The sequence below is a fragment of the Oryctolagus cuniculus genome, chromosome 12, assembly GCF_051225735.1.
Source record: "Oryctolagus cuniculus isolate XC-2025 breed Fujian yellow rabbit chromosome 12, ASM5122573v1, whole genome shotgun sequence".
Lineage (NCBI taxonomy): Eukaryota > Metazoa > Chordata > Mammalia > Lagomorpha > Leporidae > Oryctolagus > Oryctolagus cuniculus.
In genome coordinates this window covers 2,113,416-2,131,346 of record NC_142878.1, presented here as the reverse complement: position 1 = coordinate 2,131,346, position 17,931 = coordinate 2,113,416, and the positions used below count along the sequence as shown (strand labels likewise).

Below are 17,931 nucleotides of genomic sequence, written 5' to 3'. Positions count from 1 at the left end.
TGCTGCCACCCTTCTCCTCCCACCACGCCACGCCCAGGTCCCTGCACGTGTGCTCAGAGAACAGCTTAGAGAGCCCAGGCAGCGCCTAGATGAAGGTGCAGGTGGAGTGACCATAATTGGCACGAATAATCCAGGCTTGGAAGGCCGCAGTGTGTGGACGCCCTCGGCTGAACGGCTCAGCTGTCCCCTTGCAGGGAAGAGGACCCGTTTGGTACTGACAGTTTGGTCCTTCTTCCTGGGAAGGGCTTTTTTTTTTTTTTTTTTTTTTTTTTGGACAGGCATAGTGGACAGTGAGAGAGAGAGAGACAGAGAGGAAGGTCTTCCTTTGCCGTTGGTTCACCCTCCAATGGCCGCCACGGCAGGCGCGCTGCAGCCGGCACACCGCGCTGATCCGATGGCAGGAGCCAGGTGCTTCTCCTGGTCTCCCATGGGGTGCAGGGCCCAAGCACTTGGGCCATCCTCCACTGCACTCCGGGCCACAGCAGAGAGCTGGCCTGGAAGAGGGGCAACCGGGACAGAATCCGGCGCCCCGACCGGGACTAGAACCCGGTGTGCCGGCGCCGCATGGTGGAGGATTAGCCTATTGAGCCGCAGCGCCGGCCCCTGGGAAGGGCTTTTCCCCTGCAGGAGCTGAGCCACCTGACTGTGGGCTGTGTTTTGCTGTTGCAGAAGAGCCTGTCGGCCTGCCGATCTCCTGAGTGGATTACCTGCCCCTGCCCTGACAATGGGCCTGCTGACTGGCTGCCCAGTTTTGTGGACTAGGGGCTTTCCAGCTGCTGGGAGCTTCCAGCTGGGTGCTTAAATAGTGACACTTTGTTACTAGTGCCAGAAGAAATAAGGAAGTCAAGTGTTCCTCAATCCAGCCTTGAGGCAGAAATTCCAGTTTCCTCTGTTGGACTTTTTAGTCAGTTTTCAGACACTTGCTTTGAAGTTACTGGCCTTTACATCTGAAAGTAGTATTTTCATATTTTTCCTTGGCATTTTTAGAAAAAAGATACACAGGATAAACACGTCTCAAGGCCTGTGTACAGGCTTCTTTATTTTATTTTACCTTTTAGCATAGTAACTCACTGTTCTCCAAGCTCCAAATAACGGTGAAGGATTAAAATTCACATTTGGTGCTAGTGAAAAGAAGTCTTGCTGTCCAGGTAAGAACAAATGCAGTGCCCCGCATCCTTAGTTCACTCACAACAGGTATCTGCGAAGGACTTGTCAGGTGAGTGGGGATGCGGTCTTAGCGGCACGGGTTCTTCACTGGCGACTGGCGCAGAGGCGCGTGTAGCGGGATGCCAGTGCTGCTTCCCTGTGTGCTCGTCCCCTGCCAAGTGGGCTGGGAGGAACGAGAGTGGTAGAAAGTGTTGGGAAGCCTCAGGAAAGAAAGATGGAGGCCCTGCCCACCTGGCAGGGTGTGAGAGCTGGGAAGGCAGGGTGAGAGGAGGAAACGTCTGGAACCAGCTGTGGACGTGGTGCTGTCAGTGGTATGCAGGTCCTGGGCTGAAGGGGTGGGCAGTTTGTTCTCTGGGGCATCCTCGCGATGCTTTCACTGTGCTAGTCCAACCCCAAGGGCTGAAGCGGCACTGTCTCTTAGTAAGAGGAAGTAGTGATTTTCAGAAGATACTTTGGTTAAGGTGTTAATTTCTTCACAGTGGATGTTTTTCAAAGATTATTTATTTGAAAGGCAAATTACAGAGAGCGGGAGGAATTTTCCATCTTCTGCTTTACTCCCCAAATGTCTGTGCTGCCTGGTGCTGGGCCAGGTGGAAGCCTGGAGCCTGGAACTCCATCTTGGTCTCCTATGTGGGTGGCAGGGAGCTAAGTACTTGAGCCATCTTCAGCTGTTTTCCCCGAGCACATTAGGAGGGAGCTAGATTGGAAGTGGAGCAGCCGGGACTTGAACTGACATTCACGTGAGATGCTGGTGTCGCAGCCAGTGGCTTAATTCACTGTGCTACAATGCCAGCCTCTCTTCACAATATTCTTATTTCATTAGAATTTCTCACAAATTCTTCCTCTGTGGCTGTGGGTAATTAAAGCCAAATTTGTAATAGGAGCAGAGCAGGCCCTGGTGCAGATGGAATTGCTCAGGGCATATGGGTTTGGATTGAGGTTATAGACAAGGTGCTGACAGTGATTCTTTGATTTATTTGTTTGAAAGGAAGAGTGGCAGAGAGAGAGAGAGAGAGAGAGGTGTTCTATCCACTGGGTCACTCCCCAGGTTGCTGCAATGGCTGGAGCTGGGCTGATCTGAAGCCAGGAGCTTCTTCCAGGTCTCCCACATGGGTGCAGGGGCTCAAGGACTTGGGCCATCTTCTCCTGCTTTCCCAGGCCATATCAGAGTGCTGGATCAGAAGTGGAGCAGCTGGGACTTGAACCTGCGCTCATATGGGATGCTGGCACAGCAGGTGGTAGCTTTACCCTCTACACCACAGCACTGGCCCCTGACAGTGATTCTTGAACAGAATAAATAGAAGCAATATTTTGAAGTTTGCATTTGGGAGTTTAAAAACCCCACCTGGTGGGCCCCATGCTGACTCAGTGGTACTTCAGATTAACCACTTACAGCTCAACTTGGTCTCCCCTTCAGCCATGGACAGTGTTGTCCCTTCTGTTCCCCTCTCAAATACAACCCCCCCCCCCCCAAAGCCTCATCCTCAATGCACACACACACAATCCACTCATCTTCCAGGGTTCAACTCCAGCGACTGGCCGCTGGGAGTCTCTCCTGAGCCTTCAACAGCCTCCCTGCATCACCCAGCTACTCCACGCAGACCGCACCGCACCGCACCGCACCGCACCGCACCGCCTCCCTCCTTCCAGGGCGCCTGGGCACTTAGTCTGTTGTGTTCCTCCTGAAGGCAGGCACTTTGAATCTGAGTTACTGTTTTTATTGCTGTTACCTTTCTCCATCTTCCATAGCAGCGTGTGGCATGCAGCAGGCACTTAAAGCATGCCCAAGTGGAGCCAAAGCTGTTCTTTGGGAAGAGTGAGAATGTGGATGACTATGAATGGCTGATCTTAGCCAAAGATTTGACCTATGTTTGGTTAAGATTTATGATCTCAAAGGGAAGGCCACTGACTTCATTTGTTAGGCAGATGGAACTTCACTGGTGGACTTTGGGACCTGGAGCAACTTTGCTTTGACCTCAGGAGGACCTTGGGGAGACTCTCTTCTAGTGAAAACTTGGGGTTGACTCTGCATGCAACCTGAATTTCACAGGACAATTAGCGCTCTGTGTTGGGTGTGGAGTGTTTACCTGAGCTCCCTGTGCTTGCTGCTTCTCCACTCACTGAGAGATGCGGCGCTCAGATGGAGAGATGCGGTGCTCAGACGGGAAGGTGTGGATTTTAAAGTTGTGAATCTTTCCATTGTTCCTCTTGGAATTCCTTGGACTGTTGGCTCCACTTGTAATGTCCGCCCTGAATTTGCACTTCAGAAGCCCAGAGAAGCACCTTTCAGGTAGATGAGAGACCCTGGTGTGGGCAGGGACACAGGGGCCAACTGATGGGCAGCGGGCACAGGAGTGCTTTTTCTCAGCCCTGCACGTTTCTCTGCACAGATCCTGGCGGTTTCCTCTCAGATCCTTTTAGGTGGCGTTTATATCTTGTGAGACTTAACCTTAAGCATAGAGAACATCAGTTGTACTCTCAAAGTTTTGTTTGTTTTTTTTTTTTTCAAAGATTTATTTATTTACTTGAAAGAAAGACACAGACATACACACACGTCTTTAATCCACTGGTTGCTCCCCAGATGGCCGCAGTGGCTGGGGCTGGGCCACGCCAAAGCTGGGAGCCTGGAACTCTGTCTGGTTCTTCCACGTGGGTGCAGGGGCCCAAGGACTTGGGCCGTCTTCGCTGGTTTCCCAGGTGCATTAGCAGGGAGCTGGATCAGAGTGGAGCAGCTGGGACATAAACCGGTGTTCATATGGGATTCTGGTGCTGTGGGTGGTGGCTTAACCCACTGTGCCAAATCCCTGACCTGTTTTTTAAACTGCGAAAGATCTCTTGTGCTTCTTTGAAGCCCTTCACAATGCTGTGTTGTGATAAACTGTTGACCCTGACCTTAGACAGAGTGTCTGGTGGTGAGGGTGGGATTCTCATTGTTCACAGGAGGAGGTGTGCGGAGACAGTGGTGAGTTCTCCTTTCAGTCCGTGGCACCCCCGAGCTGGTTGTGGGCTCACTTCCTACCGTCCTGTCATCTTCCTGAATTAGCTGGAGGCCAGGGGGGATCCTGACTTACCCTCAGGAGCTCCGTTTCTTTCTTGGCAAACTCTGGAGCTCCTGAGTTACCCGTGAACGCAGCTGATTAGTTTCGCTGTGGTTCTGTCTGCGCCTCCTGGAGAATGTTCAGAAGCTACTGCGGTGGCTATTCCTTACAGGCAGTGTTTTTATTCCACAAATCCCCATTTTCCAGATCTCTGTAAAATTTGTTTTACTGTATTTCCATATTAATGGTATGATGGTACTTGTATGTTGTCTGAATCTTACTCAGAATTAAGAGTCAAGGAGAGGCCGGCGCCCCGGCTCACTAGGCTAGTCCTCTGCCTATGGCGCTGGCACTCCGGGTTCTAGTCCCGGTCGGGGTGCCGGATTCTGTCCCGGTTGCTCCTCTTCCAGGCCAGCTCTCTGCTGTGGCCTGGAGTGCAGTGGAGGATGGCCCAAGTGCTTGGGCCCTGCACCTGCATGGGAGACCAAGAGAAGCACCTGGCTCCTGGCTTCGGATCGGCGCAGTGCGCCGGCCGCGGCGGCCATTGGAGGGTGAACCAACGGTAAAGGAAGACCTTTCTCTGTCTCTCTCTCTCACTGTCCACTCTGCCTGTCAAAAAAAGAAAAAAAAAATCAAGGAGATGGGGCCGGCGCTGTGGCGTAGCTGGTAAAGCTGCTGCCTGCAGTGCCAGCATCCCATGTGGGTGCTGGTTCAAGTCCTGGCTGCTCTTCTTCCGATCCAGCTCTCTGCTGTCGCCTGGGAGTGCAGTGGAGGATGGCCCAGGTGCTTGGGCCCCTGAACCTACGTGGGAGACCTGAAAGAAGCTCCTGGCTCCTGGCTTTGAATGGGCACAGCTCCGGCCATTGCAGCCAATTGGGGAGTGAACCAGCGGATGGAAGACCTCTTTCTCTGCCTTTCCTTCTCTGTCTCTGTAACTTTCAAATAAATAAATAAATCTTTAAAAATAGAAAAATTGGTGAGATTCCTATTCCTTTCTGGTGAGCATAGAGTCGTGGAGCTAGTTTTTCATTTGCCATAGTGTGTGTGTGTGTGTGTGTGTGTACGCGCACGCCCCCAAGTGTATGCAGTAGAGGTTGGCAGGCATGTATATTGTGTTTTTTTATTATTATTATTTTTATCTGACAGAGTTATAGACAGTGAGAGACAGAGAGAAAGGTCTTCCTTTCGTTGGTTCACTCCCCTAATGGCTGCTACAGCCGGTGCTGCGCTGATCAGAAGCCAGGAGCCCGGTGCTTCCTTCTGGTCTCCCATGCGGGTGCAGGGACCCAAGCACCTGGGCCATCCCCCACTGCCTTCCTGGGCCACAGCAGAGAGCTGGACTGGAAGAGGAGCAACCGGGACTAGTACCTGATGCCCCTACCGGGGCTAGAACCTAGGGTGCCGACGCCGCAGGTGGAGTATTAGCCAAGTGAGCCATGGCGCCGGCCTGTATTTGTTTTAATTGGGACCCTAAGAGTCTCTACTTAACTCAGTACCTGCCAGTGCTGTCTGCAGTGCTGTATGTCCTCAGTTCATCATTCTGACAGCCTCATGAGATTACTGTTGTTTTCTGTATTTTAAAAGTGAGGGAATGTCAGATAACTGGTGTTGCTTTTGAACTCGTACTGCTAGCAAGTGATAGAGTTTGGATTCACGCAAGCCTTCCTTAACTTTAAAGTGATAATGTCATGATTCAGCCTTGTGGTTCAGCAGCTTAAGCTACTGCTTGCCAGCATCCCATACCAGTTTAAGTCCTGGCTGTTCTACTTCTTTTTTTTTTTTTTTTTTTTTTTTGACAGGCAGAGTGGACAGTGAGAGAGAGAGACAGAGAGAAAGGTCTTCCTTTGCCGTTGGTTCACCCTCCAATGGCCGCCGCGGCCGGCGTGCTGCGACCGGCGCACCGCGCTGATCCGATGGCAGGAGCCAGGAGCCAGGTGCTTTTCCTGGTCTCCCATGGGGTGCAGGGCCCAAGCACCTGGGCCATCCTCCACTGCACTCCCTGGCCACAGCAGAGGGCTGGCCTGGAAGAGGGGCAACCGGGACAGAATCCGGCGCCCTGACCGGGACTAGAACCCGGTGTGCTGGCGCCGCTAGGCGGAGGATTACCCTAGTGAGCCGTGGCGCCAGCCATGGCTGTTCTACTTCTGATCCAGCTTCCTGCTACTGCACCTGGGAGGTAACAGGGCCTCTGCCCCCTATGTATGGGACCAGGATGGAGTTCCTAGCTGCTGGCCACAGTAGACCTGACTGTTGTGGCCATTTAGGCAATGAGCCAGTGGTTAGAAGATCTCACTCTAGCTCTTGCTGTCTCACTTCCACTCTTTCAAGTAAAAAGAGAGAGATGAGAAAGAAAAAGAAACCAAATAGGTAAATAAGAAATAATGTTGGGGCTGGGACTGTGGTGTAGTGGGTAAAATGGCCGCCTGCAGTGCCTGTTTAAGACTTTATCCACGTGGGAGATCCGGAGGAAGCTGCTGGTTCCCGGCTTTGTTCCTATCAGCGCAGTTCTGGCCATTGCGGCCATCTAGGGAGTGAAACAGCGGATGGAAGACCTCTCTCTCCCTCTCTCTCCCTCTCTCCCTCTCTCCCTCTCTCCCTCTCTCCCTCTCTCTCCCTGTCTCTCCCTCTCTCTCCCTCTCTCTCCCTGCCTCTGCCTCTCTGTAACTCTGACTTTCAAATAAATAAATAAATCTCAAAAGAAAAAAAAAAAGAAATAATGGTGTCAGTGTATCTGTTGCTGCTGTTGTCGGCTCTTAACCACCCCACCATATGTTATGGAAAAGAAGTGGGCTATTGCCCAGGACTTGTGAAGCAAGGATGTTGGTGAGATTATCACAGGCAGTGGAGATATGAGAAGTGGAAGAATGGAAAGTTGTTCCAGGTCGGACACTCGACTTTGTGATAAATGGCGCAGTGGAGCGTGGGCTGTGGAGTCACTGGTTCTCAAACTGTAGGATACACTGGAATCATCTTCAGGGTTTATGAAAACACACATGACTGCATTTCTGCATTCCATTGCATTTCTGCCAAGTTCCTTGATACTGGGACAGAACTTGTCCAGAAAAGTGCAGGACCAAAGAACTCGGCGTCCCAGGAGTTGGAAGGCGCTTTGCTGCTCACTGGCTGTGGGAGCCTCAGAGCCTTAGTTGGAGATGCAGCAGGGTGGTGCCTGTATCACAGGGTTTGTGAGGAGTCACACGTGATTGCACGTGATTTGTAAAACAGTGGCAGTGCCTGGGGTATATTGAGCCTGTAAAGGAGCTGCGTGGAGAGGCGCCTCTGTGTCATGTGATCTGTGCTCCCACGGGCTCAGTGAGGCGACTTGTGGGCGGTCATGCTCCCAGGTTCAGATGCTGTGTATTTCTGTGAAGATACTGATACTTCAAGAGGAAAACTTTAAAAACTGGATTACTCATTTAGTTAAAAAAAAAAAAAAAATATGGGCAGGGGTGTTGGTGGGCAGCGTTGTGGCATAGTGAGTTAAGTTGCTGGCACCCCATGTGGGCACTGGTTCATGTCCTGGCTGCTCCATTTCTGATCAGGTTCCCTGCTAATGCGCTTAGGAAACCAGTAGAAGATGGCCAAGTTCCTGGTCCCTGTACTCATGTGAGAAACTCGATGAAGGTTCTGGCTTCTGGCTTTGGATGGCCCAGCCCTAGCGTTGAGGCCATGTGGGGAGGTGAACCAGTGGATGAAAGATCTCTGTCTCTCCCTCTCTCTGTCTAACTCTGCCTTTCAAATAAATAAATCTGTAAAGAAATTTTTTTGTAGTGCCTGATAAGAAAAATATTGGTATTATCTGAAGGGATTGAATTTGCTTCTTACTGTGGATTGAAAGCACATGTTTTTAAGAAAGCTTTATAGCTTATTTTTAAAACTAATTTTATTGTTTTTAACCCTCATCCCTTATGACTACTGTTCAGAGGGTTTCTCATAAAACCAGTTTGCTAACCAGTTAAAATTTTTCACCCATAGTTAAAAAATACAAAAAGTCAGAGTCACACTTTGAGAAATTTGTTTCACTTGAAAAGATTGAAAAAGGAGGTAAAAGTGTATAGAGATTCTGAAATGTGAAATACTTTGATTTCCTTGAGATTGGCGACAGAACCATTGTTTTCTGCACTTTAGATTTGTGAATGAAAGACTAGCCGGTCTCAGGAAGGATGTGAGCTGTTGCTGAAGGAAGCAGCTGATGGCAGGCACACAGCCCGTCCAGGGACGCTGTTTGAAGTCTGCTTCTCCCCTGGTGCTCCAGCGTCTCCGCCTGTCAAGTGGTGCTTCCCATTCTGAGCTTGCCCGTCCTGGTCCCTTCCTGGTCGTGGTGCGGCTGAAAGTGTGGCGCTTGCCAACTCCAAGTCTCTCCCTCCCGTGGTCTCAGAGTTTGCAGCCTCCTGTGTTAGCAGTGGCGTGGGGGCTCCTGTGTCCCAGGCCTGAGGGGCTCAGAGGCCAAGAGGTGCTGTGATCCGGCTGACTCAGATGAGGAGGTCTTCACCTGCAGAGAAAAGGCGTCACCGTTTTGTCCTCGCTGTCACTCTGGTCATCAGTGTCACAGGTCGGGTAGGGAGTGAGGCAGGGGTGCGTGACCTGGCACCGCAGACTCTGCTGTGAAGTCAGTACGGTGTCTGGGGAGAGCCCGGGAAGGGGCAGAGGCTACCAGGACAGCTGGCCCCAGGTTGTGGAGGATTCTTGTGCGAATGGGAGGGGGTCTCTGGAGGGAGGGTCTCCTGCCTTGGCTGTCCCACAGTTGCAGGGAGTTGCTTTTGCAGACTCCTTGGAGCCTCCTGGTGTGGATCATTAGCTGCAGCCTGCAGATCCAGCCTCTTGAAATGGAGGATAGTAACCCAGGAAGCCAGGTGAATGAGGAGCGTCAGGGAACAGAGTAAACACCGCGGTGTGCTCTACAGGAAAGGGGGGTGGGGAGGATGCGGAGTCAGAAATAGATGTTCCCTCGTCACTCCCACCTTCTTAGATTAAAATTTTGATGAAACATTTATCAAGAATTAGTAAAAATCTTATGTTCTCTGTAGTTCTAAGAAAGATTTATTTAGCGGCTGGTACTGTGGTGTGGTGTGTAACGCTGCTGCCTGCATGGACACTGGTTTGAGCCCCGGCTGCTCCAGTTCCAATCCAGCTCTGCTGTGGCCTTGGAAAGCAGTGAAAGACGGCCCAAGTGCTTGGGCCCCTGCACCCACCTGGAAGACCTGGAACAGTCTCGTGGCTCCTGGTTTCTAATCAGCCCGGGTCTGGCTGTGGCTGCCATTTGGGGAGTTAACCAGCGGATGGAAGATTGGTCTCTCTCTCTCTCTCTCTCTGTCTCTCTCTCTCTCTTTCTCTCTCTCACTGCCTTTCAAATAAATAAATAAATAGGAGAAGATTTGTTTATGCGTTTGAAAGGCAGAGTGTAGAGGTAGAGGCACGAAGGGAGCCATCTTCCATCTGCTCGTTACTCCCCAGATCGTCTCTGCAGGGTCAAACCAGGAGGCAGGTCTCCCTTGTGGGTTCTGGGACCAAGCGCTTGGGCCATCTCCCTCTGCCTTTCCAGGGAAGCTAGCAGGGAGCTGAATTGGAAGCTAAGCAGCAGGGCCTCAAACTGGCACTCTGTATGGGGTGCTGGTGTCATAGCAGCAGCTTAACCCACTGTGCCATAATGCCGGCCCCATCCTTTCTACATTTTAACCAAGTATGTAGTCCTACTGGAAAAAGAACGTCTTTTTAAGTATTGATCTAATTATTGTAGCAGTTCCAGAGAGTTGACATTTGGGAGAGAGAGAGGGGTGTGGTGTGGTGTGGTGTGTTTGGGTGGATATGGGGGGAGTATGTATGCATGCATGCATGTGTGCCTGTGCAAAAGCCCATGTTCTGGGCCAGCGCCGTGGCTCACTGGGTTCCTGCGGTGCCGGCCTCCCATATGGGCACCAGGTTCTAGTCCTGGTTGCTCCTCTTCCAGTCCAGCTCTCTGCTGTGGCCCGGGAGTGCAGTGGAGGATGGCCCAAGTGATTAGGCGCCTGCACTTGTGTGGGAGACCAGGAGGAAGCACCTGGCTCCTGGCTCCTGGCTCCTGGCTTCTGACTGGCGCAGTGCGTCGGCCGTAGTGGCCATTTGAGGGGTGAACCAACGGAAGGAAGACCTTTCTTTCTCTCTCTCTTTCATTGTCTGACTCTATTTGTCAAATAAATAAATAAAAATTTAAAAAAATCCAATGTCCTCTGGCCAGTTGAACCCTGCAAAACAGTAAAACAAGAGTTGACTGAGAAGTGGGGTAGAAAGATAAATAACCTACATTTTTGGAATTTTTAGTAATTTTTTAAAGAAATATTGCTAGTTAAGGAGACATGAAAATGACTTCTGAACTTACTGTCATTTGATTCTTTTTCCGTCTAAACTCTCAGCCCCTCCTGTTCAGCTCCTGGAGCCAGGAACCCAGCAGGATTCTTGAGTGCCATCTGCTGGCTGGGTTCCCTGGTTCAAGAAGTGGTGCCTTAAGAGAGATTTCTCCATTTCTTTCTTTTTAAAGATCTGTTTCTGTATTTGAAAAGTCTGATTTACAGAGAGACAGACAGACAGAACTTTCATTCACTGGTTCACTCCCCAGATAGCTGCAGTGGACAGGACTGGGCCAGGCTGAAACCAGGAGCCGAGAGCTTCATCCGGGTCTCCCACGTGGGTGGCAGGGGCCCACACAGTTTAACTGTCTTGCACTGCTTTTCTCCAGGCCGTTAGCAGGGAGCTGGATCGGAGGTAGAGCAGCTAGGACATGAAATAGCACCGATGTGGCTCTGCCCTCTACACCACAGTGCCCACCCCCCATTTCTTAGTGTTGGCAAAATGATGAAGCTGGTAGACAGGATGAATCTGCATTGTTGTTAGCGGTATCTAAAGTAATAGTTTGGTATTAGCAATGGGGAGGAAGCTGCTTTGGGTTGTGGCATTCACCTGCATGACCGGAGACATAGAAGGCAGGTTGTAGGGATTTCCTCGCCCAGTGTCTATCTGGCAGATTAACCTGGTCTATGGAAAGTGACTGCCAGTGCCCAGATAAGACGTGTAATATTTTCAGACACTGAAATCAACCCAGGTCTATGTTGGCAATGCCTGCAGGTTGTGCTGAGATCAGTGGATTGCTGTTGATGAGACTGGAGTTGCTCTGTGCTTATTTTAAAGGGAAGCTTTATAAAGAGACTTTGCCAGCAGGTTTGGCAAGTGGGCTTCATGGTGAGGACGTGGCAAGTATCTGAATGTTTCCACCGAAGAAGGACTTGGGTGGGCAACAGCTCAAACACACGTTGGCTTTCATGTTCTCTTCTTGTCAGTAGTCCTTTTGAGTCTTAGTTATGTGTTAATTGAATTTTTAAGGACCAGTTAGCTAACAGTGAGCATTACTTTCTAGATCTTTTTAATTTCTAAGAGAAGCAGAAAGGGGAGTCCAGTTAGGAGTTTGTTTATTGAGCACCTAGAACAACCAGCCAAACACTGAGGTTCAGCTGCAGCACTGACTGAAACAGATATGGCTCCAGGCCTCACGGAGGAAGAGAGGGACTGAGACAAGTCCATACATACATACTCTTGCCAACGTGTGTGATACACACGCGTGTTACTGCTTGTGTGTACACAAATAAAGGTGCCCGTTAGATGGCGATGAGTAAAGCAGAGCAAGAGGGAGGGGTGAGGGCAGTGGCTGGGAGAGTCATCTGAAGACCAGTGAGCGAGCGTTTACGTAACAGTTGTTTGTGATGCACCCAGTTGGCCCTCTCTAGCCATGCATACCTAGTACACAGGACAGAGGCGGCTAACCCTCCTGTGGCTGCCTGAGATCTAGAATGTAAATGCCAGAGTCCTGGCCTTTCCTGTGTCCTGTCTCTGGCGTGCGTGTCTCCTGTGCTGCGGCCCTGGCACACAGCACCGTGCACGTGCCGGCTCTGTCCACGCCGCTCTTTCTGGAGTGACTGTTGGTTGCCTGCCTGGGCAGTGCCTGCCTGTGTTCTAAGATTCGTCTTCAGCTTTGTCTCCTCTAGGTGGTCTCTTAACCTTTCCTGGCCTGATTTTATCTGTTCGTTTCTCTTTTCTTACATCGTCGTATTTGCATAGACAGCGCTTCTTACAGTGCTGTATTTGTCGACACAAGTTTTTGCTCCTGGGTCAGGGCTTCTTAGCTTTTTGTTGACGTGCTGTGATGGGAGCAACGTGTGAGTTTGGGGAGATGTGTGCCAGAGGGCCGTGTGTTGGTGTGCTTGTTTTTTTTTCTGGAGGGAGGGAGCATAGGTTTCATCGGATGATCAAGGTCATAATACTTGCAGCATTTTCGTTTTGAATGGATTTCAAAGTAAGGAAGGCCAAGGAGTGGAACTGTCAGGTGCTCAGAGAGACAGAAACATGGGGGAGGGTGCTGTTTGTGCTGAGTTTGCTGGGATCTATGACATTTTGTACCTGGCATATACAAAGCTCCTAGGTCTGACAACTGCTGGCCAACTGATTTGGATTTAGTTTGTAGCCTTTTTTGCTACTTCTCATGCACCAGTTCCATCCAGTCGTTGTGACTGTCATCTTTTTCACACAGAATTTGAGTTGGCAGAAAATCTGTGTTCCTCTAGCTCCTACCAGAGCCCTTTTGGGAAGACTGTGGGCAGCCCCTAGAACTGATAGGTGGCACTGAGGGCCTTCCGATGCCCACAGCCCCATCCTCGCTTCTCTGACCCAGTGCCTAGGTAGCTGTAAGTACAGCTTTCCTTGTCCAGGAGGCCAAGAGATGTCTTCTGTTCATAACCTCGATACTCAGCCTGATAGGCAAGGATTTAGTGTTTTTCTTATTTGCAGCATGTTAAGTTTTCTTTGTTTTATTTTTAAGTGCTGTTTATTTGAAAGAGTGTCCGAGTGAGGGAGAGGGAGAGATGGAGGGCAGCAGGGAGAGGTCCTCCCAGTACTGCTTTACCCGAGCTGGCTGCGTGGCCAGGATTAGCCCAGGCCGTAGCCTGCAGCCCAGCGCTTCATCCTGATCTCCCGTACTCGTGGCAGGGCCTGAGCACCTGGACCGTTTTGCACTACTTTCCCAGGTATTTAGCAGTGAGCTGGATCAGAAGCAGAGCAGGTGGGACTTGAACCCGTGCTCAGATGGGGGATCCAGTGTTGCAGGTGGTGGTGCTTAACTTTGCCCCCAAGTTTTACTTTTTAAAAAAGATGAAATGCTTTGGCTCAGCCCGACAGACACTGACTTAGTGTTTGGCCTCCATGAACATCCCGCATCAGTGGGTTGCTGCCCCCTTTGATTGTCCTCTTAGTTGCTGAAGGAACTCCACCGCTGGAGAGGCAAGCGTGAGGTGCTCCAAAGACAGCCTCAGACAGTGACGAGATGTTGCCAGTCCGGTGGGTAAAGTGCCCCAGAAACATGCCTCTGCCGTTGTCATGCACCCTGGGCCTGCCTCCTCCTGACCCCCGCACTCCTTACAGTCAGCACCCCCGTCCTCCTCGGCCCCGTAGCCCTGGAGGTGTCAGCTGCTGCTTGCTTTTTAACATGTGTTTTGTTGGTAATTCCCTCTTCACACATGTGCACCGAAGTAAACTTACTTTTCAATTTCACATTTCCATGAAGTTTTGGGAGTGCTGCATACTTCTGCCTTCCCGCCTGTCTCCTGGGCTTCCCTGTGGGGACAGAGGGTGGAAGAACACAGACTCTGGTAGCCCAGCTTGACACCTTCCAGCTTGGTTCCTAAGCGGGCATTGCGTCCTCTGGGCCCCCCTTTGGTCATTTCTGAGATGGGGCTCTGGGTCCTTCTGGATTTTTGGAAGGCACCCATGTGGCTCTGTGCTGCCTTAGGTGTTTGGAAGACCACAGCAGTCAGTGTGCTGCTTGCCTTCGTGCTCCGGGTGCACTAGACTCCTGCAGTATTTGCTGTTGGTGATGAAAGTCTGAGGTGTACTGGTATTTATTTATTTTTTTAAAGATTTATTTATTTAGTTGAAAGAATTACACAGAGAGGAGAGGCAGAGAGAGAGAGAGAGAGAGAAAGGAGAGAAAAAGAGGTCTTCCATCCACTGATTCACTCCCCAGTTGGCCGCAACGACCAGAGCTGCGCCGATCATGCTGTGGGGCCACCTCTTCCCGTGAACAGCGAGTAACTTACCAGGTGTTCCTTCGGGAGGGTGGAGTTACAGCACACGCTGCGACAGAGATTCTTACGGCTTCCATGTTCATCACCAGGCTGCTCTGTAATCCTGAGTAATGGTAGGTACCTGGTGCGACAGCGATGGCTGAGATGCGGGCTTGCTCGCTGTGGTATCAGCCTGCAGAGAGCACTCCTTCAAGGAGACGGGGACTTTGATTCCACCGCTTTTGGGATCTGCATTCCAAGTAGCTTCGAAGGGAACGAAGCCTCTGTGTTCTTTCCTCTTTTCATATTTTGAGGATAAGGTAGTGTGATTCAGCATTAAAAAACCACAAAGATATGAAAACAATTTTAAGCTTATTTACTTTTGTCTCGGGAGTGAAAAAAGAGGTTGTGTTGAAATTCTTGTTGGAATGGCTTCAACTGCCTGGATGAGCCAGCTGCCCTGTCCCCAGGAAGAGGAAGGGCACAGGCATCACTGGTGTTTGGGGACACAGAGGGTCTCCTGACAAGACTTTGGCTCTCACGTGGAAAGGGAATTTTGATCTAGAAAAGGAATTCCAAGTTAGAAATCATGGCAGAATGTGTTCGGTCAAGCTCCCTGGACAGTGCATAGTGGAGGCTGCTAGCAGTTGGTCTTGGCCATCTGTGGAGGTCACTCTGGTGCTGTGCCCCCCGGTAGATCAAATGGCCACGGACAGTGTGTAATCAAATGGGTGTGGCTGGGTTCTCATAAAAGTTGGCTTATGGACACCAAATTTTATAAGATTTTTATGTTGAAAGATCTTCTGATTATCAGACAATGAAAGAGATCTTGTGAGCCTTGGAGAAAGCAGGAGGTGGGTGGGGGAAGGGCTGGATTTGCCCTGGGAGGTACTTTGCCAGCATGTATAATAAAGGATGGTACTTGTGAACTTGGATTTGCCTTGCTTTCAGGTTATAGTGGTGTCTAAGGACACTGAGGCACTTTCTTGTGCATGCTGCAGGCATTCTAACTGGTTGCATCATGCCAGAGGTATTCAGTATTTACCAGCCTAGCCGTTTCTACAGCATTTCAGAGAAGGCCTTAGATACAGGAGGAAGTATGGTTCTGAACAGACTGAAGCAAGCGATGATTCTGTGTTAGGACTGCCATATTCCTTGTGTTAGGGAACGCTGCAGCCCAGGGATCTTACTAAGAACTGACTTTTCTGCAAAGTAAGTTACAGCTTATTGGGGATTGTAGTTCATGTTGACTTTCTGTGTTTGCACTGAGCAAGTTTGAGCACTTACTCTGTGTAGAGTGCACTGTGCAAGGTAGGCAGATAAAACAAGAGACAGAGATTTGGGCTTGGGAATCCTTTGAACTGTTTGCAGTATCAACCCTCTGAAGTATTTCTGTTGCTAGCCTTGGTCCTAGGTTTAACTTCATGATTTTTGGCTTTCAATATTTAGTAAGAAACTTCCTTCTGTTCTCTTATCTTGTTGGGCTTCATAAATTGTGACTGTAGGGTGGTAGGTTCTCTTGCGGCTTTATTGTTGCAGAAATGGGAAGGAAAATAAAAGAACTCTCTCCTCTAACTTTAGGGTTAAATGGCCTATATTTCTCTACCTCCAGCTTGCCATAATGCATTATCAGGATTTACATAATATTAAATCTCAATGCTTTAAACCTGATGCCTTAAGATCTCTTATAACTTTCAGGTTACAGTGGGATTTGTATTGTGTTTATAAATTGAGAGATGGTAATTACATAAGGTTTTTATTTCATAGACTAATTTAACCATTGGCTTCAATTAAAAAAATCATCGTGTAAGAACAAACAAGAATATAGATAGAGGACAAAGATGTCCCTCTAAATATTTGGAAAACTGGGTATAGTTGTAGATAAAGCAGAGCCAGATAGGCTAGGAGGTACAGATTGTTAACAAAGTGCTCTCCCCAACATTGTAGCTGATTAAGCTGGATGTGTTCGGTGGTTTCTCCATGTTAGCTGTCAGGAGAGAAAGTGTATCGTCGTCTTTGTGCAGTCAACGGATGTGAGGATTAGTGCATCTGGGAAGTTGTGCAGGTGGACTTACAGCCAACCCCCCAGAAGGCAAGCACTCAGGGGCCTCACCTATGCTGGATAGGGGCGGGCTTGGCAGTGATGGTGGGATGTGTCATTAGAGAATTCGCTGCATTTGGACCCAGATGTCAAGGCACATTCTGACTGCGAGGATGGAGCTTTTAACATACCACCTGCATCCTCTTTCATTTTTGGATTTTTTTGAATTTTTCCCTCTTTAAAAAAATGTTCATCATGCAATATCACAAACTGCTATATTTTCTTTCTTTCTTAAGATTTATTCATTTGTTACAGAGAGGGAGAGACAGAGCTCTTCCATATACTGGTTCACTCCTCAAATAGCTGCAATGGCCAGGACTGGGCCAGGCTGAAGCCAGGAGCTTTTTCCAGGTCTCCCGTTTGGGTGGCAGGGGACCATCCTGGGCCATCTTCTGCTGGGAGATGAATCAGAAGTGCAGCAGCTGGGCTGGGACGCGAAGCGCTGCTCCTGGGATGCTGGTGTCACAGACCACACTGGCCCCACAAACTGTTGCCTTGTGAGCGTTCTTGTTTGTCTCGTCACCTCCACTAAAATACAGGCTTCAACAAGAGGACAGAAGTCTTATTTTCAGGTCCATTCTGCATTCCCAGTGCCTGCAGTGTGTGGCAGTGGTCAGGCAGAATCTACTTTTGTGTAGTCCTGCTAGGGTGGGCACAGGTAAGATGGTGTATTTGATTTTACTTAAGTATGTTGTGTAACTGTCGGCTCCTAAGAGGAATCTTGGTAACGCAGACTGCTGTCTCTTCCTTTCCTAGGGCGATTGTGTTGTTACAGTACTGCTGGCTGAGGAGGACAAAGTGGAAGAGGATGTAGTGTTTTACTTAGTGTTTTCGGGTTCTACTCTCCATCACTGTGCAAGTACTCGGAAGGTTAGCTCGGACACATTGGAGACCATTGCTCCCGGTAAGTATTTGAATGGCATGTTTGCCCGTCTCCTCCAGTTCCTGAGCACCTCTGCTCTTTCTTCCTGGACAGTGATGGGAGAGCTAGTCAGGATGTTAGGGCTCTGGTCAAATCTTTATTTTTATACATCCAAACGGTTACACAAAAACCTGAACGTAAATAGAAATAAGATAATGGCATAAATGGAAAGACAAAGATCAGGATCAGCAAAATACCAATTAACTGGAATGTTGAGATTTTAGCAAAGCCAAACCACCAGGTGGAAGATGTGAGTGCCACCTGGGCACCATAGGAGGACTTCAGCTTTGATTCTGTATTTTTTTTAAAGATTATATTTTATTTATTTGAAAGAGTTACAGAGAGCGGTAGAGCCAGAGAGAGAGAGATCTTCAACACACTCGTTCACTTCCCAAATGGCCATAACAGCCAGAGCTGAGCTGATCTGAAGCCAGGAGCAGGAGCTTCTTCCTGGTCTCCCATGCGAATCCAGGGGCCCAAGGACTTGGACCATCTTCGACTACTTTCCCAGGCCACAGCAGAGAGCTGGATTGGAAGAGGAACAGCCGGGACTAGAACCAGTGCCCATGTGGATTGCCGGTGCTCTGGGCCAGTGCTTTAACCTGCTGTGCCACAGCACAG

At 49.7% G+C, this 17,931-nt stretch overlaps 1 protein-coding gene across 23 annotated transcripts in view; it reads left to right on the top strand.

Annotated features, from left to right (window-relative positions):
- AKAP13 (A-kinase anchoring protein 13) overlaps positions 1–17,931 on the top strand; it is a 311,707-nt gene that overhangs the window by 89,049 nt on the left and 204,727 nt on the right. For 22 of the 23 annotated variants that reach the window (XR_016218636.1, XR_016218637.1, XM_089311068.1 and 19 more), the window contains exon 3: positions 17,145–17,292. The exons of the other annotated variant lie outside the window; for it this stretch is intronic. Coding sequence is in view for 20 of the 22 variants with exons in the window: in XM_089311068.1 (XP_089167194.1) it covers positions 17,145–17,292 (148 nt within the window). In the remaining 2 variants the exon portion in view is untranslated. The remainder of the gene's footprint in view (positions 1–17,144; positions 17,293–17,931) is intronic. 23 annotated transcript variants of the gene reach the window in all.